Source organism: Oncorhynchus keta, chromosome 34, assembly GCF_023373465.1.
Source record: "Oncorhynchus keta strain PuntledgeMale-10-30-2019 chromosome 34, Oket_V2, whole genome shotgun sequence".
NCBI lineage: Eukaryota > Metazoa > Chordata > Actinopteri > Salmoniformes > Salmonidae > Oncorhynchus > Oncorhynchus keta.
In genome coordinates, this window is record NC_068454.1 from 30,619,439 (window position 1) to 30,647,036 (window position 27,598).

General features: G+C 43.0%; 1 protein-coding gene across 2 annotated transcripts in view; it reads right to left on the reverse strand.

The window, feature by feature from the left end:
• Positions 1–27,598, reverse strand: part of LOC118366914 (adenylate cyclase type 5-like) — a 133,685-nt gene that overhangs the window by 22,160 nt on the left and 83,927 nt on the right. For both annotated transcript variants that reach the window (XM_035749749.2, XM_052493608.1), the window contains exons 4-9: positions 19,095–19,206; positions 16,557–16,684; positions 10,963–11,121; positions 7,996–8,137; positions 6,704–6,838; positions 1,794–1,816 (exon numbers count right to left, since the gene is read on the reverse strand). In XM_035749749.2, the coding sequence (XP_035605642.2) occupies positions 1,794–1,816; positions 6,704–6,838; positions 7,996–8,137; positions 10,963–11,121; positions 16,557–16,684; positions 19,095–19,206 (699 nt within the window). The remainder of the gene's footprint in view (positions 1–1,793; positions 1,817–6,703; positions 6,839–7,995; positions 8,138–10,962; positions 11,122–16,556; positions 16,685–19,094; positions 19,207–27,598) is intronic.

The following is a 27,598-nucleotide window of genomic DNA, read 5'->3' on the forward strand; positions in this document are numbered from 1 at the left end:
GGTTGCTATGCTGTGAATTATAGCTACAGCAGTTTATTTCTGTGACTGCCACACACCTACAGTTGAAGTCGGAAGTGTACATACACCTTAGCTAATTACATTTAAACTCAGGTTTTCACAATTCCTGACATTTAATCCTAGTAAAAACTCCCTGTCTTAGGTCAGTTAGGATCACCTCTTTATTTTAAGAATGCGAAATGTCAGAATAATAGTAGAGTGATTTATTTCAGCTTTTGTTTCTTTCATCACATTCCCAGTGGGTCAGAAGTTTACATACACTCAATTAGTATTTGGTAGCATTGCCTTTAAATTGTTTAACTTGGGGTCAAACATTTCAGGTAGCCTTCCACAAGCTTCCCACAATAAGTTGGGTGAATGTTGGCACATTCCTCCTGACAGCTGGTGTAACTGAGTCAGGTTTGTAGGCCTCCTTGCTCGCAAACACTTTCAGGTCTGCCCACAAAATTTCTATAGGTTTGAGGTCAGGGCTTTGTGGTGCCCACTCCAATACCTTGACTTTGTTGTCCTTAAGCCATTTCCACAACTTTGGAAGTATGCTTGGGGTCATTATCCATTTGGAAGACCCATTTGCAACCAAGCTTTAACTTCCTGACTGATGTCTTGAGATGTTGCTTCAATATATCCACATAATTTTTCTTTCCTCACGATGCCATCAATTTTGTGAAGTGCACCAGTGCCTCCTGCAGCAAAGCACCCCCAAAATATGATGCTGCCACCCCTGTGCTTCACGGTTAGGATGGTGTTGCACGGCTTGCAAACCTCCCCCTTTTTCCTCCAAACATAACGATGGTCATTATTGCCAAACAGTTCTATTTTTGTTTCATCAGACCGCAGGACATTTCCACAAAAAATATGATCTTTGTCCCCATGTAAAGTTGCAAACCGTAGTCTGGCTTTTTTTATGGCTTCTTCCTTGTTGAGCGGCCTTTTGGGTTATGTCGATATAGGATTAGTTTTACTGTGGATATAGATACTTTTGTACCTGTTTCCTCCAGCACCTTCACAAGGTCCTTTGCTGTTGTTCTGGGATTGATTTGCACTTTTCGCACCAAAGTACGTTCATCTCTAGGAGACAGAACGCGTCTCCTTCCTGAGCGGTATGACGGCTGCGTGGTCCCATGGTGTTTATACTTGCGTACTATTGTTTGTACAGATGAACCTTCAGGCGTTTGGAAATTGCTCCCAAGGATGAACCAGACTCTACAATTTTTTTGTGAAGTCTTGGCTGATTTCTTTTGATTTTCCCATTATGTCAAGCAAATGGGCACTGAGTTTGAAGGTAGGCCTTGAAATAAATCCACAGTTACACCTCCAATTGACTCAAATGATGTGAATTAGCCTATCAGAAGCTTCTAAAGCCATGACATAATTTTCTGGAATTTTCCAAGCTGTTTAAAGGCACAGTCAACTTAGTGTATGTAAACTTCTGACCCACTAGAATTGTGATACAGTGAATTATAAGTGAAAAATCTGTCTGTAAACAATTGTTGGAAACATTACTTGTGTCATGCACAAAGTAAACGTCCTAAACGACTTGCCAAATTATAGTTTGTTAACAAGAAATTTGTGGAGTGGTTGAAAAACAAGTTTTAATGACTCCAACCTAAGTGTATGTAAACTTCTGACTTCAACTGTATCTAGATAATTTAAAGATCTATGGCTTTGATACTGCCATTTGTCTTTAGAAACCCTGGAAACATGACCTGCAGCTGAAGGCAGCCCACCACTTTAACTCACAGGAGGCAAGATGGGGATAGGGGGTCTCTACTCACTTGTCCTTGGGATCTTCAAATCCCTAGAAGAAAAGAGCAGAACAGTGTGTTAGCTGACAGAAAAACATCTGCAAACAGAGAACCTTAAGTGGTGCTAGAGGTTTTTTTAGAAGAGAAAGAGGTAGAATCCATCCACACAGTCAGGTGTTGACAAAACATTGAGTGTCAACCACCAAGATAAGAGACTGACACCTCTGCCAGCTTTATCTCTGCCCAAACTCTTTACTCAAGAGGCTAAAAACAACAACAAAAGCTCCATTGCAAATGGCACCCTATTCCATACCTACATAGTGTATTGCTTTGACCAGATCCCATAGAACTCTGGTCAAAAGTAGTGCACTATATAGGGATTAGGGTGCTATATCAGACACATTCAAAGTTGAGAACAATATCTATCCAGGCATCTTCCTGGGGAGATGAGTCAATAGTGCTTCTGTAGAAGACTGTCTGCCTGTCATAAGACCATCGAGGGGGTTTCTCTGAGCCTTCATTAAAGCTTGACACGGATTATTATACCAGCAGGGTGGTTTGTGTTGTTTATCACACACCTAATTCATAATAATGTACGTTTATTTATTTACATCACATGGGGCTCTATTTTAACAAACCTAACGAAATGGTCAATCAAAGTGCTGGCAGTAGAGCTATAGGTCCTATTTTCACAGCCGGAATTCTGAGCACAATAGCTGGCAGTGGCGCAAAAGGGCTAGGTTTTGATGAACAAACAAATTGTAGGTGTGACGAGGGCCTGGCCAATACTGCATGCGCTTGTCTCAAATTCTGTAGGTTATTAGCTGTCTTTGCGTTGTCAACAACTCCAATTCGGCTGGGGGCACAGAATATTCTCATCTTGGTCCATTGTGTATTGATATGTGTTTTTTGAAAAGCATAGGCTCCAGTAACGAGTGATGTCAACAACAGACAAACTAAACATCCAGTGTTCAATAGCCTATGTTTGGAGTGTTGGCAGTAAACATAGTTGTAAATGGCTTCAATGAGCTATAGCCGAACTACATGTCTTTACACATCACACTTAAAATAGAAAATACTAGGCTCACGGAAATTGTATTGTATGTGTGAGACACGTTCTCAATATAGCAAAATATAGAATAGTTCTCTGCATTATATAGGACTGAATAATTGAGGAGAGTGTCTTTGACCACCGGATGAGAGATGGGGATGGATACTTGAACGCGCTAAACGAAGTGTGCAGGTAGGCATATGTGTGTATGTTTCAGGATGTACATTATATTATAAATTTAAGGCACTCTGACAAATAGACCATTTAAACACCTTTTATGGGCTACTTTGCAAGCCAGGATAAATAAGACAAGACGCATTGCTGTTGAACAAGTCTTAGTAGCCTAGGTTTAGGGTAATGGTAACCTTGATATAAAACGGAAAACAAACCATCTGTTTTTTAAAACAACAATATTTCTAAATAGGATGGGGTCAGAAGCATGACAACATAAATCCATTCTCTCGATCCATGGCACTGTGTGCACACGTTGGCCTAAATGTGTGTACGCATAACTATTAAACGTCTATGCAAAATACTATGCTCATGTCAATTGTATCGTTGCCTATGTGCAAGGCAGGTCAACAAAAAAAACCTGCAGCTGATATGGCATTATAGGAGGACTGAATAGTTTGGAGGGGCATGTCTTTGGTAATCGGAAGAGGGGCACTCTTTGAAAATGAGGATGGATAGCCTACTTGAACAAGTGAAATTAAGTATGCAGGTATGTGAATTGTGAATAATTAAAAAGCATGAAGGCAAAAACATATATTTCAAAGCACTCTTAGTAGACCATTTAAAACCCCTTTATCTGTAGGCTACTTAGCTAATGGCCAGGATAAAAATACAGACCTATGTGATACTGCTAAACCAGCCTTGATTAAAGGGAGGGCAGGCTATGCTTGGTTTTTAATCATCAAATTAAAGGAACTGGGAGGAAACTTCTAGTGTTTTATGTTTCTAAATATGAGATTCGCCAGCACAAAAAGCACATTTCTCTTCCATGGGCACTGTGTGTCATGGCTGGATAGTCTGAGCTTCCGCGCTTAAAATCCCTTCCCGATTATCAACTGCATTAACGTTAAGAACTGATTTTTGTGGGTCTTAAAACTTCTCATTAGCGCTGTTGTGAAATTGTCACTTTGCGCTTGTTTTTAAGGACACCTCAGATATTGTGCAAGCGAGCTGATGTTAGACAGGTAAATTACCGAACCTGGCTTTAGGGCTGGAAAATGTCAGTGCGGCAGTTTTTACATAACAAAATTGCAAACTAACTTGAGTTTGACACAAAATAGGAGCCCATTAGGTGAAATTAAGAGTTTCTACATCAATCACGGAACTGCATTGCCCTCTATTGGATGAAGACAGCAACAACAGGAGAAAATGTGCTGTACAGTTCCAAGAAACATCAACACATCTCCAGGAGATAGTCATCTAGACTTCCATATCAACAAATCCACTCCCATATGTACATCAATTACGATTCACTCTTCTGTCTGACCAGTAAACCTATTACTTTGTGCCGTTGTCACATCTTGGTAAAATCTATACTCCTCAATTGCCACAATTGTGGACTAAGCTGAAAATACCCAGAAACCCTTCCTTTGGGGATGTGACTTTCCAGCAGAATTTCTAGGATGTCTTTTATAACATAAGCAATTCCACTGATAAAACTACACTCTACAAACAGAGAGGGGGAACATCCCCAAATACCAGCATTCTCTGTATTTTATATGGAATAGGAGAACAGTGATTAATGACATAGTAGGAATGTAATGATGATTATATGAATGAATGATTATTATAAGTAATCTCTACTCCGCTGCCTGCCCTGCACTGCCAGGAAGTTGGAGGACAGGGGCTAGTGGGAATTACTTCGTGAATCCCTTTCCTTTCGCCTCACACACATTCTCTCCCCCTCTTTCATGCAATCTGTCTTGCTCCCTTTCTCCTTGCTCCCTCTATCTCTGCTCTTTCTTTATATCTGCTGCTGGGATTCACAAGCGGTGCATGGGGATGAGGAGAGAGAGACAGAGGGATAGAGACGGAGATATAGGGAGAGAGAGCTATAGGGAGAGAGACAGAGGGACAGAGATATAGGGAGAGAGATATAGGGAGAGGGACAGAGACAGAGATATAGGGAGAGAGACAGAGGGACAGAGATATAGGGAGAGAGACAGAGGGACAGAGATATAGGGAGAGAGACAGGGACAGAGACAGAGATATAGGGAGAGAGACAGAGGGACAGAGATATAGGGAGAGGGACAGAGACATAGATATAGAGAGAGATAGAGATATAGGGAGAGAGACAGAGGGACAGAGATATAGGGAGAGGGACAGAGACAGAGATATAGAGAGAGATAGAGATAGGGAGAGAGACAAGACAAATATTACTTAGTTCATGTTCAGACCATCAACTAACTGTAAGAGTACAGGACTACAGACAGACAGACAGACATCCAACTACGTAGTATGTATTAATCTGCCAAAGAGAGACTGTCTCTCACAATACAGCTGTCCTGTTGCAGCTAGCCAATAATTAAATCAGACAGGACTTACTTACGCCCACACACACTGAGCTCATTCATTGATTTCAAACACTGATTTCAGATCCAGCAGGGAAGAGATAATAAGATAACCAGAAATAATTATCTGACTGTAATCTGCACACCAAAAACTCTGGGGTGAAGACAATAGTAGGCAGGTGCGCTACGACTGGAACCAGACTCAGACCATTATTGTATTGACATAGTGCCCTTGAGTTAATGTTAAGAGAGGAGAGAAAAGAAGACGAGGTGAGAGGGGAAGGGATGGAATGAGAGAGGAGGAGAGGTAAACAACCGACAGTGAGTCACCATAGCAGCATTGTTTTAGCACAGTGGGAGGCCTTGGGGAAGAGAAAGAGGACTCAATAGTCATCACACACTATAGGTTTTTTTCTGTGTGTGTGTTTGTACCTCTGCATGTGTATGCATTTGTGTACGTGTGTATGTGTGTGTGCTTTGGTGTATGTCTTTGTTGTGTAAGAGACCCCCTGGGATTCTGGGTAATGTTATTCTGCTGCAGATGGGACCTCACTGACTAAATGTTATGGTATTTGTTCATCCTTGTTGCCCACGTATTGTATTGTGACAGAGTGAGTAGTCCTCCAGAGACACTTGCTGGAGAGGTGAACTGTAGTGTGAAGGGCCACTGCTTGCTGCCAGCATGCCTCCCCCTCTACCCTTGAGACTATACAGAAGCTTTCTGGGAATTCATTACTGAATGCAAATGATTTCCATCGTCGTCTCAGAAGAGAGGAGAGACATGGATATAATGAATAGATGTGTAACTGTCAATACTGACAGTTTTGGAAAAAAGTGTATTGGGATAAAAGCATCTGTTCAATGACTATTATAATATGTACTGTGGTAGTTGTGCTCTGAGGTCTGACGGTACGTTCACCATTCTGTTCAATGTCAGACCTCAGCTCACTGACGTCTACACAGACAGGAAACACACAGATAAAAGGTGTATCCGCCTCAGGTGAGTTTCCCTTATTGGTGACTGATTAAATCACTGACTGTGGCCATCCTGCTACCGCATCACTGACTCTGCTCCTCTCTCTCTCTCTCTGGGGTTTCTTGGGCACCGGGTCAGGGGAAGTGAAACAGGGGTGGGGGCACTGTGACCCTAGAGCTAAATGCCAGACTAAAGACAGAGAGAGAGCCTAGGGAGACAATGAAAGATATACCGTATGCAATGACATAACCGCCTCATGTCCTTGGCTTTCTATAGTCCCTGGTTAATACACAAACACACAACAACCACAACCTGGCCTTGCTGTGAAGGCCAGATCCGAGAAGAGTAAAGATAAAGTCTGAATGGCGATGAGGACAGAATGGTATCTCACCATCCTCTTCATCTCCTTGGAGATCTGGTTTCCTCCATGGTTGTAGAAAGGTCGGTCGGTCCAGTGGCCCGTGTTGTGGGAGACAGAGTTGGCGCGCTGACGGTTCATTTTTGCTATCATCGCCTTCTCTTCTTTCTGCAAGGTAAGGGAGACAGATATACAAGGGGTGGTAATGGAAAAAGTCACTCTGGGGACCAGGAAACCACCAATGTAAAATCCTTGAATTAAAGACCATGCTAAAATGATTTCACTCCCGGGTTGCCCCCCATTTCCACCCCTGACAGCTATACTTCTAGGGGAATTCCATGCAACAATCACTTACTCTACTGTAGATCAGTTACATGTTTTCAACGGTTCCTACTACAATGAAATATGCTTATAGGTAGTGATAGCTGACCTGGGATGAGTGTAGTGGTTCAAACTGAACGGAAAAGGTAGCGAACTCTAAGGCTATGCCTCAAATGGCACTGTAGTGCACTCTATAGAGAATAGGGTGTCATTTGGGATGCACCCTAAAATGTATCACTACTTGTAAACAGTTTATTAGGGCAGGTCTGTAATGTAACTATTGTAACAGGGATCGTGAGAACCAACCCATTCCCAATCAACCCATAAGTTAGAATGCAGTATATAATAATATGATACATTATGTGAAAGTACACATGATATGATACATTAGCTGGATTAGAGTCAAGGCTTCTGATATTGCCACAGGACTGATATGATATGACACACACACACTACTGATATAATATATTCTCAGCTGATTAAAAGGGCATTGTACTGTACGTAAACAAACATTATCTCATGGTGAGAGAACGGGTGACATCACTCTTTAGAGACGCATGATTTCCAAAAGTAAGCCAACCAGCTGCTTATAAAAAAACAAGACATGATAAACTATTTTTTTATTCACTGGCTGATTATGAAAATGTATCAGAATTTTGACTGAGCAGGGCTGAGTTTGTTTTCCTATTACAGTCAACTGGGGGCCCAGAGTTTTTCCTAGTCAACTATCTACATTGGAAATCTTACTCATGTCTGTGTAATTTACAATGAAAATCTTACACATGTCCATGTAAAGCCGTATTTGCACGGGACTAATATTACTAGTATTATTTCATTAATTATCTCCAGCACCATACCAGTGTCTACATAGGAAAATAGCGATGAAAGATGTTAAAAACTGAGGTGTCCATTTAAAGGGTGAGATCACAGGATCAGGTAAAACTCTGGGCCATAGTCATAATAACCTAATCTAACAGTAAAGGGATGACCAGGCTGTACTGTACCCTTTTCTGGCTGCAGCCCACGATGAGGTAGGTTTCGATGTTGTGCCTCTTCAGATAGACGTTCCTCTCTCCTCCTGATCCTGGCTCCACGTCATAGTCTCCATTCAGGTAGTTCAGAGTGGCCTTGGTGATGTGGATCCGCCTGGCACAAAAACACAGCAATGACTTACTGGACACAATGGTCATTATTATTCATTCATTCATCTCAGGATTATACAGTTGAAGTCGGAGGTTTACATACACTTAGGTTGGAGTCATTAAAACTCGTTTTTCAACCACTCCACAAATTTCTTGTTAACAAACTATAGTTTTGGCAAATCAGATATGACATCTACTTTGTGCATGACACAAAGTAATTTTTTCAACAATTGTTTACAGACAGATTATTTCACTTATAATTCACTGTATCACAATTCCAGTGGGTCAGACGTTTACATACACAAGTTGACTGTGCCTTTAAACAGCTTGGACAATTCCAGAAAATGATGTCATGGCTTTAGAAGCTTCTTTCTGATAGGCTAATTCACATAATTTGAGTCAATTGGAGGTGTACCTGTGGATGTATTTCAAGGCCTACCTTCAAACTCAGTGCCTCTTTGCTTGACATCATGGGAAAATCAAATGAAATCAGTCAAGAACTCAGAAAAAAATGTGTAGGTCTGGTTCATCCTTGGGAGTAATTCCAAACACCTGAAGGTACCATGTTCATCTATACAAGCAATAGTGCACAAGTATAAACATCATGGGACCACGCAGCCGTCATACCGCTCAGGAAGGAGACAAGTTCTGTCTTCTAGAGATGAACGTACTTTGGTGCGAAAAGTGCAAATCAATCCCAGAACATCAGCAAAGGACCGTGTGAAGATGCAGGAGGAAAAAGGTACAAACGTATCTATATCCACAGTAAAAAGAGTCCTATATCGACGTAACCTAAAAGGCCGCTCAGCAAGGAAGAAGCCACTGCTCCAAAACCTCCATAAAAAAGCCAGACTACGGTTTGCAACTGCACATGGGGACAAAGATTATACTTTTTGGAGAAATGTCCTCTGGTCTGATGAAACAAAAATAGAACTGTTTGGCCATAACGACCATCGTTATGTTTGGAAGAAAAAGGGGGATGCTTGCAAGCCGAAGAAGACCATCCCAACCGTGAAGCACAGGGGTGGCAGCGTCATGTTGTGGGCGTGATTTGCTGCAGGAGGGACTGGTGCACTTCACAAAATTGATGGCATCATGAGGAAAGAAAATTATGTGGATATATTGAAGCAACATCTCAAGACATCAGTCAGGAAGTTAAAGTTTGGTCGCAAAAGGGTGTTCCAAATGGACAATGAGCCCAACCAAAGTTGTAACAAAATGGCTTAAGGACATCAAAGTCAAGGTATTGGAGTGGTCATCACAAAGCACTGACCTCAAATCTATAGACAATTTGTGGGCAGAACTGAAAAAGCGTGTGTGAGGATGGAGGCCCACAAACCTGACTCAGTTACACCAACTCTGTCAGGAGGAATGGGCCAAAATTCACCCAACTTATTGTGGGAAGCTTGTGGAAGGCTAACTGAAATGTTTGACAAAAGTTAAACAATTTAAATGCAATGCTACCAAATACTAATTGATTAATTAATTATTAATTGAGTGTAAGTAAACTTCTGACCCACTGGGAATGTGATGAAAGAAATAAAAGCTTAAATAAATCATTCTATCTACTATTGTTCTGACATTTCACATTCTTAAAATAAAGTGGTGATCCTAACTGACCTAAGACAGGGAATTTTTACGAGGATTAAATGTCAGGAATTGTGAAAAACTGAGTTTAAATGTATTTGGCTAAGGTGTATGTAAACTTCCAACTTCAACTGTACCATAGAAAAGGATTCTGCAAAATTGACATAATAATGTAGTTAAATATTTGTTTGCCAGTGATATAGTGATTGAATACCATGGTGTTGAATACTCCTTTCTAATTGTCTTGACGGGCATTCCAGAGCATGCATTATTTCCCTGTAAGGCACAGTATATTTGCACGGTAGAATTCAATGGCTATAGTTCATTTTTACATGTTTTGTTTGACTGCTTTTGTAAGCAAAAGCTGAATTGAAAACGGTATCGGTATTGTTGAATTAGATTTTCAGAATGTGGTTAGCTGAACTAGCAAGTCTGTTTGTTTGGTTACGACGGCAACTACTGCTATCTAGTAAACTTGCTAGCTACTTCAGTGAATGTTGAACACATTTCTACCATTTCTACCAGAGACCCTGGGTTCGCGCCCAGGCTCTGTCGCAACTGGCCGCGACCGGGAGGTCCGTGGGGCGACGCACAGTCCGGGTTAGGGAGGGCTTTGCCGGTAGGGATATCCTTGTCTCATCGTGCACCAGCGACTCCTGTGGCGGGCCGGGCGCAGTGCACGCTAACCAAGGTTGCCAGGTGCACGGTGTTTCCTCCGACACATTGGTGCGGCTGGCTTCCGGGTTGGATGCGCGCTGTGTTAAGAAGCAGTGCGGCTTGGTTGGGTTGTGTATCGGAGGACGCATGACTTTCAACCTTCGTCTCTCCTGAGCCCGTACGGGAGTTGTAGCGATGAGACAAGAGAGTAGCTACTAAAACAATTGGATACCACGAAATTGGGGAGAAAAAGGGGTAAAATAAAAAAATACAAAAATAATAGCCATGGTAAAAAAAGGATAATCAACTCGTGTCTCTACGCTCTCTGGGACTGCTGGCATGTCATGGAACACACCTTCCACACCGTTCATTATTTTCCATAGAACGCATAGCCCCTTGTTGATTATCCCTTACATATCCCAAATACATAGTAGCATGCCACTTAGAATGTATGCCCAATACAAAAGTTCTATGTGTTATTCTATGTAGTATTATAGTGTATTTTGATACAGAGCATAGGAGAAAAGATGTAGTGTCATTGGGTGAGTGACTCTGTACTGGTTTGTCATGATTGGCCAAACGTACCCTGCCGCGCCCCCAGCCTCCATGTGATTAGCTAACGTGACATCGTTGGACCACACGTCAAACTGCCACTTCCTGAGTCCCAGTACCCCACAGTGGACCCTGCCGCTATGGATGCCCACACGCATGTTCACATTGACCCCTGTGACCTCTCTCACGAGCCTAGAACACACACACACACACACAGACACAGATAGAAACAGTTAGAGACCACTGAGCACTGATTTTGGAGGGAGAAAAGAGGAAATCTGTTCCCAAGTATTCTATCCAGATGGAGTGGTCGCCGGTACTCATGCATGTGAAAGCAGCTCAACAGAGGCTGAGAAAATAGGATTCTGTGTGTTGTTCACCAATCACACGAGAAAACATAGCCTGTGTTGTAATACATCAGCACGCATGTCCAGCTAACTTTCCCACTTTAGCTAGCTAGCTGGCTAACACTATCAGTTTACAGAGTCATTTTAACAATAAAAGTAACTGCTTTCGAATCGGTTTTGAAATAATAATATCTGTTGCATGTGAATACATTTTTATGTCGATAATGTACTGTATTATTGACTGTATGTTTGTTTTACTCCATGTATAACTCTGTGTTGTTATATGTGTCGAACTGCTTTGCTTTATCTTGGCCAGGTCGCAGTTGTAAATGAGAACTTGTTCTCAACTGGCCTACCTGGTTAAATAAAGGTGAAAATAAATAAATAAATACATTTTGTTGCTATGGTCACTGGCGGCTGTGAAATCGGCGATATTTCCGTATGTGAATCGCTTTAGGGCAACAAACACTACAGGTCAAAAGTTTTAGAACACCCACTCATTCAAGGGTTTATCTTTATTTGTACTATTTTCAAAATTGTAGAGTAATAGTGAAGACATTGAAACTATGAAATAATACATATGGAATCATGTAGTTAACAAAAAAAGTGTCAAACAAATCAAAATATATTTTATATTTGTCACGACTTTCACCGAAGTCGGCTCCTCTCCTTGTTCGGGCGGTGTTCGGCGATCGACGTCACCGGCTTTCTAGCCATTGCCGCTCCATTTTTCATATGTCTATTTGTGATGGGAAACAGAGGGCTAAATACATGTAAATTGATTAGGGAATGAAAACCAGGTGTGTATGGGACAAGACAAAACAAATGGACATATGAAAAATGGAGTGCGATGGCTAGAGAGCCGGTGACGTCGATCGCCGCCCGAACAAGGAAAGGACACAACTTTGGCGGAAGTCGTGACAATATTTGAGATTCTTCAAATAACCACCCTTTGCCTTGATGACAGCTTTGCACACTCTTGGCATTCTCTCAACCAGCTTCACCTGGAATGCTTTTCCAACAGTCTTGAAGGAGTTCCCACATATGCTGAGCACTTGTTGGCTGCTTTTCCTTCACTCTGTGGTCCGACTCATCCCAAACTATCTCAATTTGGTCGTGTTCGGGGGATTGTGGAGGCCAGGGCATCTGATGCAGCACTCCATCACTCTCCTTCTTGGTGAAATAACCCCTACACAGCCTGGAGGTGTACTGGGTCATTGTCCTGTTGAAAAACAAATGATAGTCCCACTAAGCCCAAACCAGATGGGATGGCGCATCGGTGCAAAATCCTGTGGTAGCCATGCTGGTTAAGTGTGCCTTGAATTCTAAATAAATCACAGCCAGTGTCACAAGCAAAGCACCTCCACACCATAACACCTCCTCCTTCATGGTTTACGGTGGGAAATACACATGCGGAGATCATCTGTTAACCCACACTACGTCTCACAAAGACAGGGCGGTTGGAACCAAAAATCTCAAATTTGGACTCCAGAGCAAAGGACAGATTTCCACTGGTCTAATGTCCATTGTTCGTCCTTTAGTAGTGGTTTCTTTGCAGCAATTCGACCATGAAGACCTGATTCACACAGTCTCCTCTGAACAGTTGATGTTGAGATGTGTCTGTTACTTGAACTCTGTGAAGCATTTATTTAGGCTGCAATTTCTGATACTGGTGACTCTAATGAACTTATCCTCTTCAGCAGAGGTAACACTGGGTCTTCCATTCCTGTGGCGGTCCTCATGAGAGCCAGATTCATCGTAGCACTTGATGGTTTTTGTGATTGCACTTGAAGAAACTTTCAAAGTTTTTGAAATGTTCCGTATTGACTGAAAGTAATGATGGAGTGCCGTTTCTTATTTTAGCTATTCTTGCCATAATATGGACTTCGTCACCCTTTGCTGTCATCAAGGCAAAGGGTGGCTATTTGAAGAATCTCAAATATAAAATATATTTTGATTTGTTTAACACTTATTTGGTTACTACATGATTCCATATGTGTTATTTCATAGTTTCCATGTCTTCACTATTATTCTACAATGTAGAAAATAGTACAAAATAAAGAAATACCCTTGAATGAGTAGGTGTTCTCATTCAAGGGTAGTGTATAGTGTATATCCGTTGTTTTTTTCAAAATTGCTCAAGCTCAGTATATTTGGTTACAATGCAGTAATCACCTCGTTATAATGTCACAGCAGTCTCCTAATACGGTGCCTCGCTGACTCCCTGTGAATGTAGAGGGCAGGGACACTGAACCAGAACATTTTCTCACCTTCGCCTTCTAAACCATTCATCAGTGGCAATATTCTAGATTGTATAACATTGTTCCATGTTATTGCGTCATTGAAGTTGGGGCACTGCTTAGAAAAAGGAGAAAGCTAAGTGAAGCAAAAATGCAATAACCACAGCCGCTCTGGTCGAAGGGACAAAAACACAGTCAATTGCACGCACGTGCGTACATACACACACACACACACACACACACACTGACACACACACAAACACACTACTGCTGACAGGAGTGCTGAGGGGCAGACAGTGTGTGTGGAGACAGTCAGGTCTGTGAGCGGAGACAGTCAGGTCTGTGAGCGGAGACAGTCAGGTCTATGAGCAGAGACAGCCAGGTCTGTGTGCGGAGACAGTCAGATCTGTGAGCGGAGACAGCCAGGTCTGTGAGCGGAGACAGCCAGGTCTGTGAGCGGAGACAGTCAGGTCTGTGAGCGGAGACAGTCAGGTCTGTGAGCGGAGACAGTCAGGTCTGTGAGCGGAGACAGCCAGGTCTGTGAGCGGAGACAGTCAGGTCTGTGAGCGGAGACAGTCAGGTCTGTGAGCGGAGACAGTCAGGTCTGTGAGCGGAGACAGCCAGGTCTGTGAGCAGAGACAGTCAGGTCTGTGAGCAGAGACAGTCAGGTCTGTGAGCGGAGACAGTCAGGTCTGTGAGCGGAGACAGTCAGGTCTGTGAGCGGAGACAGTCAGGTCTGTGAGCGGAGACAGTCAGGTCTGTGAGCGGAGACAGTCAGGTCTGTGAGCGGAGACAGTCAGGTCTGTGAGCAGAGACAGCCAGGTCTGTGAGCAGAGACAGTCAGGTCTGTGAGCGGAGACAGTCAGGTCTGTGAGCAGAGAGAGCCAGGTTTGTGAGCAGAGACAGCCAGGTCTGTGAGCGGAGACAGTCAGGTCTGTGAGCGGAGACAGACATCTGTCTCGTCATTCAGAAGCCAATCAATAAATCAGCCAGCCCTTATCTCTCTCAGCAAACACCAATCAGACGCCACAAAAAAATAGAACTGAACAGTAACGCAATCAGCATTAGCCTGTTTCAAGCACACCAAGCACCTGTCCTGGACTCATTGACTTAACTTCTGCAGACACAAATTAGGCTAAGTGCCTCTTCATGCGTATAGAGTGAACCTGATTTGAACCTTTCTGGTTTCTCTGGGCCTGGAAGTGTAGGAGTACTATGGCACTAATGCACACCTGCCTCCTACCACCTGTCTGAAACAAGGCTTGTGCATCGTGTGGTTCTCCAGGAACAGGATTGAAGAACAATTGAAGAGTTTATATCCAAAACGTGATATTGACCTATATTTCACATTTGAAATGATTGCTTATGGGCACCTTCAAGTGTGTGTAAAATATGACTGTTCTCAGATGATTTATTCATAGATTTTAGATGTGTATGAATATGTGTTTTTTGCAAAACTCTATATACTGTATGTCAGACCCTCTGACTTTTTCCACATTTTGTTACGTTACACCCTTATTCTAAAATTAAATTTAAAAATCCTCAGCAATCTACTAACAAGACCATTATGTCAAAGCGAAAACAGGTTTTTAGAAATAATTGCAAATGAATGAAAGATTTAAAACTGAAAACCTTATTTAAATAAGTACTCAGACCCTTTGCTATGAGACTCGAAATTAAGCTCAGATGCATCCTGTTTTACATTGATCATCTTTGAGATGTTTCTACAATTTGATTCTAGTCCACCTGTGATAAATTCAATTACAGTGCCTTGCGAAAGTATTCGGCCCCCTTGAACTTTGCGACCTTTTGCCACATTTAAGGCTTCAAACATAAAGATATAAAACTGTATTTTTTTGTGAAGAATCAACAACAAGTGGGACACAATCATGAAGTGGAACGACATTTATTGGATATTTCAAACTAAAATATTTCAAACTAACAAATCAAAAACTGAAAAATTGGGCGTGCAAAATTATTCAGCCCCTTTACTTTCAGTGCAGCAAACTCTCTCCAGAAGTTCAGTGAGGATCTCTGAATGATCCAATGTTGACCTAAATGACTAATGATGATAAATACAATCCACCTGTGTGTAATCAAGTCAACATCCCCATCCCCTGGTGCCAGGTTTCCCCAAGACGTGACGCTTGGCATTCAGGCCAAAGACTTCAATCTTGGTTTCATCAGACCAGAGCATCTTGTTTCTCATGGTCTGAGAGTCTTTAGGTGCCTTTTGGCAAACTCCAAGCAGGCTGTCTTGTGCCTTTTACTGAGGAGTGGCTGCAGTTTGGCCACTCTACCACAAAGGCCTAATTGGTGGAGTGCTGCAGAGATGGTTGTCCTTCTGGAAGGTTATCCAATCTCCATAGAAGAACTCTAGAGCTCTGTCAGAGTGACCATCAGGTTCTTGGTTACCTCCCTGACCAAGGCCCTTCTCCCCCGATTGCTCAGTTTGACCGGCGGCCAGCTTTAGAAAGAGTCTTGGTGGTTCCAAACTTCTTCCATTTAAGAATGATGGAGGCCACTGTGTTCTTGGGGACCTTCAATGCTGCAAAAAATGTTTGGTACCCTTCCCCTGATCTGTGCCTCGACACAATCCTGTCTCTGAGCTCTACAGACAATTCCTTTGACCTCATGGCTTGGTTTTCGCTCTGACATGCACTGTCAACTCTGGGACCTTATATAGACAGGCATGTGCCTTTCCAAATCATGTCAAATGAATTGAATTTATCACAGGTGGACTCCAATCAAGTTGTAGAAACATCTCTAGGATGATCAATGGAAACAGGATGCACCTGAGCTCAATATCGAGTCTCATAGCAAAGGGTCTGAATACTTAGGTAAATAAGGTATTTCTGTTTTTCATTTGAATACATTTGTAAAAATGTCATTATGGGGTATTGTGTGTAGATTGCTGAGGATTTGTATTTATTTAATCCATTTTAGAATAAGGCTGTAACGTAACAAAATGTGTGAAAAGTCAAGGGGTCTGAGTACTTTCCGAAGGGATTATACATGTATTTGGCTGTGCCATACTCACGAGATGGCCTCGATCATGTCCACACCCATCTCCACACAGCAGGATGCGTGGTCGGCCCGGGCCTCTGGCAGCCCAGACACACAGTAGTAGCAGTCTCCAAGAATCTTAATACGCAGGCAGTGGTTCTCCTGTTGACACATACACATACATGCATGCACACAAACACGCACACAAACACGCACACACCCACACATGTATGCTCACACACACAGACACACAGACACATAATGTGTTAGTGTGTTACTAGCATTTCCTTTGAGGAGGGTTTTACATACGATGATCACAAAAAGTGTGTTTGTTGCATGCTTGTTGAAATGCATTTGGTATTGTAAGTCTCTCTGGATAATAGCCTCATGACTAAAAACTCAGTGGAAAATAACTCCTTTCCAAATTAAAACCTGACCACTATATCTAGGCAACCGAATGCTGGCTTCACATTTTGCCAACACTTGGGATAAAACTACTTCAGAAAGTTCACACCCCTTGATTTTTTCCACATTTTGTTACAGCCTGAATTTCAAATGGATTAAACTGAGATTTTTGTGTCACTGGCCTACACACGATAGCCCAAATCTACACTGGAGTTGCTTACCAAGAAGGCAGTAAATGTTCCTGAGTGGCTGAGTTACAGTTTTGACTTAAATTTACTTGAAAATCCATTGTTGTCAAGCAATGATCAACAACCAATTTGACAGACCTTGAAGAATAATGTTGCACAATCCGGGTGTGGAAAGCTCTTAGAGACTTACCGAGAAAGACTTACAGCTATTATCACTGCCAATTGTGGATTCAGCAAATTATTCACAAAGGGGTGTGCATCCTTATGTAAATCAGATATGTCTGTATTTCATTTTCAATAAATGTGCAAAAATGCCTTTAAACATGTTCTCATTTTGTCATTATGGGATCTTGTGTGTAGATGGGTGAGAGAAAATTAGAACAATTCAGGCTGTAACACAACAAAATGTGGAATAAGTTAAGGGGTGTGAATACTTTCTGAAGGCACTAGATCTGTGGTGTATGGGGTATGTTTTACATACAATGTATAATTATCCCTATATAATGTACTGTCGCTTATAAATACTAAATCTAAATAGAATATTAAATGAATCACTTTTCTTCCTTTTCTGGGAATTCTGCACTGCAAAACGCCCTCATGACATGAATTTTAAAGAGAATGACTCTTTTTCTTTTACCTATTTTAATACAATTTCACTGCAGTATAAAACACTGTTAATAGGCTATTGTGTGTGTGCTTGATGGTTTGTTATTTAGAACCACAGAGTGGTCACATGGAAAGCTTGAGTAATCATTCTACATGTGTCTTCTAGAACACATAGTTAAGTAGCATGCCCTGGATATGACCTTAATGGTTGCTTGGTAGAGTGATTCTGGCCTTGTGCTGTACTGTAAATATCTAGCATAATGGTTTATGTGAGAGAGTGTGTGTGTGACTCCCTTGGGCAGGGCACAGGACTGCAGCAGGCTCATGTCTCATGATAGCCACCTGAATGCCTTCTGTCTCCACAGCACATGGCTCTGTTTAGACCAAGATCCATACAATCACTCCTAGTGTTGTGCAGATTAAAGAGTACGTGTGTGTGTGTGTGTGTGTGTGTGTGTGTGTGTGTGTGTGTGTGTGTGTGTGTGTGTGTGTGTGTGTGTGTGTGTGTGTGTGTGTGTGTGTGTGTGTGTGTGTGTGTGTGTGTGTGTGTGTGTGTGTATATGTGTTCACGACCTCCTTGGAACGTCTGACAGGATCTAAATCTATTTAAGTGCATTTAAGAAAATCCTTCTGACTGCATCATTAATAAGTATATGTGATTAATCTGACATATGAAACTGAATGTGTGTATGTGTACTGGAATCAGCTAAGACGTGGCTAGTGAGATGGGCAGTTCTCAGTGTCTTCGCATGCACATACGTGTGTGTGTGTGTGTGTTTGTTCACAGCTATGTGTGTATGCAGATTGTATTATGTGTACGTGCCTGTGCATGCAAGTATGTATGTTCATGCATATGGGCCTGTGTGTGCTCTGCTCTCTGTGCCAGTACCAGGGAGGTCACAGTGGTCCATGCTGGGTCTGGATGAGAATGGGTCTATGTCTGGGAGGTGTGCTGTGACTCAGTGCCCCTGCAGTGGACTAATGAGGTGATAGTTGAGGCCTGGCTGGCAGACCAGCGGGGGTACACAACCACACAGTGAATTGTGTCAGGGAATTCAAAGTTGTAAAAATCCACATCGTTATCTGTAAACTCAACTATATCTGGCTGGCATTTCAAATAGCAGAAGAAAGGACTCCAAAGTTGGAGGAAGGAGTACTGTACAATCCTAGTGTTGCAGGGTTCACCTGTGTGTGTGTGAGTGTGTGTGTGTGTGTGTGTGTGTGTGTGTGTGTGTGTGTGTGTGTGTGTGTGTGTGTGTGTGTGTGTGTGTGTGTGTGTGTGTGTGTGTGTGTGTGTGTGTGTGTGTGACTGTGTGTGCGTGTGTCTGTGTGCATGCGCGTGCATGTGTGTGTGTGGTTGCCTGTGTTCTCACCGCGGCCAGCTTGTCGAAGCGGGCGAAAAGTTCATTGAGTGTCATCACCAGCTCCTGGGCAGTACACTGGGACGCCAGACTGGTAAACCCCTCGATGTCCGCAAACAGGATGCTGCAAGGCGCGCACACACACACACACACACACACACACACACACACACACACACACACACACACACACACACACACACACACACACACACACACACACACACACACACACACACACACACACACACACACACACACACACAGAGAAAGAGAGAGATATATATAGAGAGAGAGGTAGAGAGAGAAAAAGGGTTAGCTCCAGTTACTTCAATAGAAAACATTCCAGGTCACTTTCTGATTCTTCCTTAATACTCGTCTCAGATCAATACTAAGTACCTCTTAACATACTGTATCTTGGCTGAGACATTGAACTCAGCACCGTGCTCAGTACCTTCCAGCCAACCAGCCATTGAATAAGGGAGCAGATAGAGCCGTTGAATGAAAAGCTAAATTAATTCCTATCCTTTTTTCCCACCCTGAAGTAATACAACTGTGTATAAAGTAGAGAAATTATAGGATAGTCTGAAAGCCATGATTGCTTCCTCCTCTCCAATACCCACGCCGCACCACTCTTACTGAATGGCATCGGCCGTTACCACGGGTACAGAGGTGGCTCTGACTCAAGGCTGATTGCCACTGGTCTATTCAATTCAATGGTACCATTTCTGAGAAACATGAGAAAAATGATGCTTTTAATCAGCATTTTACCTTGGAAGGCTTTTTATTTGAAATATATATTTTTATTTTTACCCTGGTCAGTGAGTCGACTGCTCTTCACTCTCCAAGACTCTACTTGGCATGATGGAAGATCCATAAACTTCTAGTGAATCTTTGTTCCCATTTCAACAACTTTCTACCTGTGATGTGCTAGATGCCTTGCTTAAGATGGCTGTCAAAAAACCTCAGATTTACTTGATCCTTTCTTTTGCTGCCCTGATTGCGGAATCATTGACATATTTGTTACCTTACGGTTATCTTGCTGCAATCCCCAGGGTTTGGAAGGCGGCCCATGTGCTCCCTCTCCACAAAGTTGGTGTTAACCCCTCCGACCTAAATAATTATCGCCCTGTCTCTAAACTGTCTTGCCTATCAAAACATTTTTGAATCTTTGATAAACTCGGGTTAGGTCTTTCCTAGCTACAAAATGTATTCTAAGTGTTCATGAATATGGTTTCAGGCCAGGTCATTGCACCTTTATAGGCTTTGTTAAATAGCAGAAAACAAATAATTCAGTCAACATTCATAGCGGTAATAGATTATGGTGATATCGTCTATAATACAGTATATGAATGCAGCTGCCAGTGTATTGAAGTCCTTGGATGCAGTTCATCGTAGTAGTACAGGCGACAGGTTCAGTACACATCACTGAATTCTGTATCAGAAATTAGGCCTCTTTGAAGTCTCATAGATCGATGCATTGCATTCTTTTTGTTTATAAAGCCCTCTTGAACAAACTTCCCCTGTACCTTACTTCATTGACGTACGAGCCACCAGACCCGATCTCAGGGATTTCTAACGCTGGAGATCCCTTACATCTCCACTGAGTTAGGTCATCGTCAAATCAAACCAAGCTTTATTTATACAGCACATTTCAGACACGGAATGGAAAATAAAAACTGAAATATTTACTACATAAAAAACATAAGAGGATAAAAAACGAAATAATAACAATAAAAACAGAATGTCTAAAAAGCAACCTAAGGAAAAGCAAGGTTTGGGATAGTTAAAAGGCCAGAGGACCTGAGGGACCTACTGGGTAAAAGCATGTCTGACGTATTGGGGTGCCAAAAACCAATAGAAGTATCTTAAAATGTAGTCTAAAACTCACAGGCAGTCGGTGCAGAGACCTTAAAACCTGTGTACTGTGTGCTCTCTGTCTGGTCTTGGTCAGTACACGTGCTGCAGCATTCTATATGTTTTGCAGTTGACCAATGGCTTTCTTTAGTAGACCAGACAGAAGAGCATTACAGTAGGGAAGCCTTCTTGTAATCAAAGCATGGATGAGTCTCTCTGTATCAGCCTGAGAGAGAAATGTCCTCACCTTGACAATGTTCCTTAGGTGGTAAAAAGCTTTTTTGGTGGCATTCCTTACTAGTGATATGAAATTGAGTTCAGAATCTAAAATAACACCTACGTTTTTTACCTGGTGTTTTATCTGTGCGGCCAGATTCTCCCTCTGTGCTTTGGCTCCAACAATAAGTACCTCCATCTTGTTTTGATTTAGCTGTAGGAAGTTGTGTGCCATCCATGTATTTAAATCACTAACACAGTCTAATAATCCTCTAGTGACACAGAAGTGTAAAGTTGTGTAACGTCTGCGTAGCAGTGAAAATCAATTCTGTGCTTACTGATAACTCTGCCAAGGGGTAACATACTGTATATATACACAAGTATGTGGAAACCCCTTAAAATGAGTGAATTCAGCTATTTCAGCCACACCTGATGCTGACAGCTTTATACAATTGAGCACACAGCCATGCAATCTCCATAGACAAACATTGGCAGTAGAATGGCCTTACTGAAGAACTCCGTGAATTTCAACGTGCCACCGTCATAGGATGTCACCTTTCCAACAAGTCAGTTCATCACATTTCTGCCCTGCTATCACTGTCCTGGGCAACTGTAAGTGCTGTTATTGTGAAGTGGAAACGTCTAGGAGCAACAACGGCTCAGCCGCAAAGTGGTAGGCCACACAAGCTCACAGAACGGGACGGCCAAGTGCTGAAGCGCTTAAAAATCGTCTGACCTCGGTTGCAACACTCACTCTGAGTTCCAAACTGCCTCTGGAAGCAACGTCAGCACAAGAACTCTCCAGGAGCTTCATGAAATGTGTTTCCATGGCTGAGCAACCTCACACAAGCCTAAGATCACCATGCGCAATGCCAAGAGTCGGCTGGAGTGGTGTAAAGCTCACCACCATTGGACTCTGGAGTGATGAATCACACTTCACCATCTGGTAGTCTGATGGACAAATCTGGGTTTAGCAGTTGCCAGGAGAACACTACCTGACCGAATGCATAGTGCCAACTGTAAAGTTTGGTGGAGGGGGAATAATGGTCTGGGGCTAAACGCTACAGCATACAATGACATTCTAGACAATTCTGTGCTTCCAACTTGGAGTGCACCCTTTCCTCCCCCGCCCTTTACGCCCTTTCATCATGATCAAAAGTGTTGAATGCAAATCCAAGAGGACAGAGAGCTGTTTGGCATTTATGTTGGCTCTAAGATCATTTACTACTTTAACGAAGTAGGCCTTTGTGAAGTAGGCTAGGGAACGTATCCTTAAACTCCTCATCAGGTCTTGCTAGACTGATACCCAGCCTAATGTTTGTTATCTTATCTCTGAAGTATGCCACAAACATTTATATATGGAGGAAAGTTCACATAGGTTTGCTTCGATAGGATTTATCGAGAAGAGCACTCTCAAATTATTTGGATTATTAGTTAGAAAAATGAGCCCGTCTGGCATTTCTAATTGCCTTGTTGTATATGCCAAGTTCCTCTCTCAGAATATAACAGAACGGACCTACAACTTTGACTTTATCCACTTCCGCTCTGCCTTTCTGCAATGTCTCTTAAATGTACAAGTTTTCTCACTCATCCAAGGGGCTCTCCCTTTTGGATTTGGCTTTTTTCAACTTTACTGGAGCCACGGCATCAATGGTTGCTCTTAATTTGCTATTAAAGTTATCAACTAAATCAACACAAGAGGAAGGCAAAATAGGGGATGGAGTATTGTTCATACACTCAGTAAATTCTGTAGCAACTTCAGAGGTAAGATAGCGTTTCTTAATAATGCGTTCAGTATTACCCTGTGCTATGGGCAACATGGTAGTACAAACTACACAGTGGTGATCAGATAAAGCAACATCAACAATAGAGGATATTTCAATAGAAAGCCCCTTGGTAATAACCAGGTCCAGAGTATGGCCGCGGTTATGCATTGGCCCAATAATATGTTGGATAAAGTCCATAGAGCTCAAAAGATTCAGTAAAGAAAGTGGGGCAGTGCTATGGTGGCCTATACAGGGTTATGGCCAGCACTGGTGGCAGACATTTAAACAGTATAGCATGATGCTCAAAAGACCCAAGTTGCCAAATGAAATGTCCTTACAGCTGGGAGGCTTCAATAAGAGAAGCACTACAGTCTGAAGACAGCCATGTTTCAGTGAGAAACATGCAATCAACTTTGTGCTCAGTAATGAGGTCATTCACGAGAAAGGTTTTACTTGTGATTGCTCGAACATTTAAAAGAGCCATATTCAATGAGAGTGGGCTACTCTGCCCCTGGGGCATCTGCCTCGAGTTACCGAATAGAATAACTACCAAATTATTAACTTTACAACCATTTTTTCTGACAGTCTCCAATCTTTCATAATGGTAGCAGATGACAGTTTGTATAAACTTACTAGAAGGTGGTGTCAAAAAGGAACATAAATTAGGTTACTCATAATAACCATAGTGCCATGTCTACAGGAGTTGATATGCTTTCCAAGTCCTCTGTTGCTTATTCTGACAGGGAGAACTGGAGCACTTCCAGACCCTGTCCGTCAGTCTCTAAAACATTTTCGATGTTGCTGGAAATACTAATAAACCCTTCGTTTGGGGCGAATCCGTTCTCTTTTAAGAAGTGCTGGTTGCTCCCAAGCAAATCAAAGTTGTCACAAAGAGAGACATTCCTGTCATTGCAAACTTTCTTCAGGTACTCGTTTATGGCAAATAGTTAGCTGAATTATTCGGAACCCCTTCGGTAGCACGGGAGGGGCCCAGAGATTATTTTTCTCTACCCTGTGCTAGGGATGTTCTTTAAAAAATATTTGTGGTCCTCCCTCAGGTCCTCAGGCCGCTTAAAACGAAGGTTGTTAAAACCTACATGAGTGACGATAGTGTCAATATTGGAGTAGTTGGCCAGAACTGTGGGCAGGAGAGTGTTGATGTCATGGACATGGGCTCCTGGATGACAGTGGACCTTAGTCAGTCCACAGACCGTAGGCAGGCCAATATCTCTCACCATCGTGCTGCCCACAATGTTGGTGGTAGTGATGGAATCCGATGGGGGAAACAACCTGCTGAACTGTGGTGGGCATGGGGGAGGGTGGCACTGGGAGGCCACCGGCTAATCTGTGCTGAGTCCTGGGGCTGAGAAGTCAGTCTCAAGCGTGGCAAAGCTGTTTCATAGCTGGATCGAATCTTCTCGGATGGAGGGGTGGCCAGACTGCCTTCCCGATCTCCTACACCTTGCGAGTATCCAGTCTCCCATGGGCCGTGGAGTTCATTTAACCTGTCGGTTGGATTGAGACAGATCAACGCCACCAGACTCATCAACAGCTTTGCTATAGGAGGCATATAAAACTGCGGTGTAACTACAGACTACAGCGATTCGATCCCAGGCTGTGTCGCAGCCAGCAACCGGGAGACCCATGAGGTGGTGCACAATTGGCCCAGCGTGGTCTGGGCTTGGCCGGCTGGGATGCCCTTGTCCCATCGCGTTCTAACGACTCCTTGTGGCAGGCTGGCCGCATGCACACTGACTTCGGTTACCAGCTGTACAGTGTTTCCTCCAATACACATTGGTGCGGCTTGCTTCCAGGTTAAGCGAGCAGTGTGTCAAGAAGTAGTTAGCCCGCTTGGCAGGGTCGTGTTTCAGAGGACGCATGGCTCTCGACCTTCACCTCTTCTGAGTCCATACAGGAGTTGCAGCGATGGGACAAGACCGTAACTTCCAATTGGGGAGAAAAAGTGTTTCAAAGTTACAAAAATACAGAGAAATCGTATGAGGCTAGGTAAATCTGCACCGTACGTTTGGAATAATCTCAGACAGCTGATTGAGGACCTTTTTACAGAACAATGTGTTTGTTTTCAATGATTGTGTTTTGTATCTCTGCTTTGCTTATTGTAGTGTAGTGATGTGTATATTATTTTGTAATTCCAGGGCTCATCTGTAAAAGAGACCTTGGTCTCAGCATGACTCCCTGTCAAAACAAAATGTTCATGGGAAGACTTTCTGACTTTCTACAGTAACAATAGCCGCCACCACAGCACCTTATCATATATGTTACCAATACGTCAGCCCGATTACCATTCCAGTGGGCTGACTACTTGACTGACTGTGCTGTGATGAGTGCTAAAGACAAGTAGCTATCTACGCTATTGAAAAACACAATTACTTCTGGCTATGTGACTGTGCTGAGTGTTAGCAATCTATGCTATTGAAAAATGTATGTCCCAATGGTGTTGGAGAACAGAGGCTTTCTTCACTCAACACAGAGAGAGAGTGTGTGGAGGCAGGTAATCTTCCCTGAGAACAAGGTAACTGATAGGGTTGTCTATTATGTGTTTCCACTTGGTGGTCGGGACAGGACACATACACAACACTACGACAGTGTGGATAAAGATGAGCTCATCTAGTTTCACTTTTCTATATTCAATCTGGAGACAATGAGAGAGAAGAGGCAGCGACAGCTCGATTTCAGCACTAGGCCATGGGGGGACTGCCTAGGAGTCAGGTTGGCTTGACATGACATGATCGACTAATCTCTTGAGCTTCTGTTGACACTGGGAGTTGTTCTCAGGGACGTTGTGGCCCTCAGTTCCTTATCCAAGTCTGAAGGTTGGCTGTGAATGCTTGAATGGTTTCCGGAGAACATTCTATGCCGTTTAAAGGAGTACTCAATAGACAGTCCGTTAAGAGACAGGCTGCCAATGAACTGATCCAAGTTTGTCCTCACAACTACTATTAAATTCAGCAAAAAAAGAAACGTCCTCTCACTGTCAACTGCATTTATTTTCAGTAAACTTGACGTGTAAATATTTGTTTGACCATAACAAGATTCAACAACTGAGACATAAACTGAACAAGTTCCACAGAAATGGAATAATGTGTCCCTGAACAAAGGGGGAGTCAAAATCAAAAGTAACAGTCAGCATCTGGTGTGGCCACCAGCTGCATTAAGTACTGCAGTGCATCTCTTCCTCATGGACTGCACCAGATTTACCAGTTCTTACTGGGAGATGTTACCCCACTCTTCCACCAAGGCACCTGCAAATTCCCAGACATTTTTGGGGGTAATGGCCCTAGCCCTCACCCTCCGATCCAACAGATCCCAGACGTGCTCAATGGGATTGAGATCCGGGCTCTTCGATGGCCTTGGCAGAACACTGACATTCATGTCTTGCAGGAAATCACGTACAGGACGAGCAGTATGGCTGGTGGCATTGTCATGCTGGAGGGTCATGTCAGGATGAGCCTGCCTGAAGGGTACCACATGAGGAAGGAGGATGTCTTCCCTGTAACGCACAGCGTTGACATTGCCTGCACACCGCCCCAGACCATGACGGACCCTCCATCTCCAAATCGATCCCGCTCCAGAGTACAGGCCTCGGTGTAACTCTTATTCCTTCAACGATAAACACAAATCCAACCATCATCCCTGTTGAGACAAAACCGCGAGTCGTCAGTGAAGAGCGCTTTTTGCCAGTCCTGTCTGGTCCAGCGATGGTGGGTTTGTGCCCATAGGCGACGTTGTTGCCAGTGATGTCTTTTGAGGACCTACCTTACAACAGGCCTACAAGCTCTCAGTCCAGCCTCTCTCAGCCTATTGCAGATAGTCTGAGCACTGATGGAGGGATTGTGCCTTCCTGGTGTAACTCGGGCAGTTGTTGTTGAAATCCTGTAACTGTCCCGCAGGTGTGATGTTCGGATGTACCGATCCTGTGCAGGTGTTGTTACATGTGGTCTGCCACTGCCTCCCTGTAGCTCTGTCTTAGGCGTCTCACCGTACTGACATTGCAATTTATTGCCCTGGCCACATCTGCAATCCTCATGCCTCCTTGCAGCATGCCTAAGGCACGTTCACGTAGATTAGCAGCAACCCTGGGTATCTTTCTTTTGTTGTTTTTCAGAGTCATTGAAAGGCCCCCTTAGTGTCCTAAGATTTCATAACTGCGACCTTAATTGCCTACCATCTATAAACTGTTAGTGTCTTAACGACTGTTCCACGGGTGTTTGTTCATTAATGGGAAACCGTGTTTAAACCCATTACAATGAAGATCTGTGAAGTTATTTGGATAGCTTGCTATTGTCGACGGAAAAATGAATTCCCTAGTTTATCAAGACATGTTGCAGGAGAATGTAAGGCTATCTGTCCGCCAATTGAAGCTCAACAGAAGTTGGGTGATGCAACAGGATAACGACAAAAAACACAGAAGTAAATCAACAACAGAATGGCTTCAACAGAAGTTAATATGCCTTCGGGAGTGGCCCAGTCAGAGTCCTGACCTCAACCTGATTGAGATGCTGTGGCATGAGTTCAAGAGAGTGATTCACACCAGACATCCCAAGAATATCGCTGAACTGATATAGTTTTGTATAGAGGAATGGTCCAAAATTCCTCCTGAGCGTTGTGCAGGTCTGGTCCACAACTACAGAAAATGTTTGGTTGAGGTTATTGCTG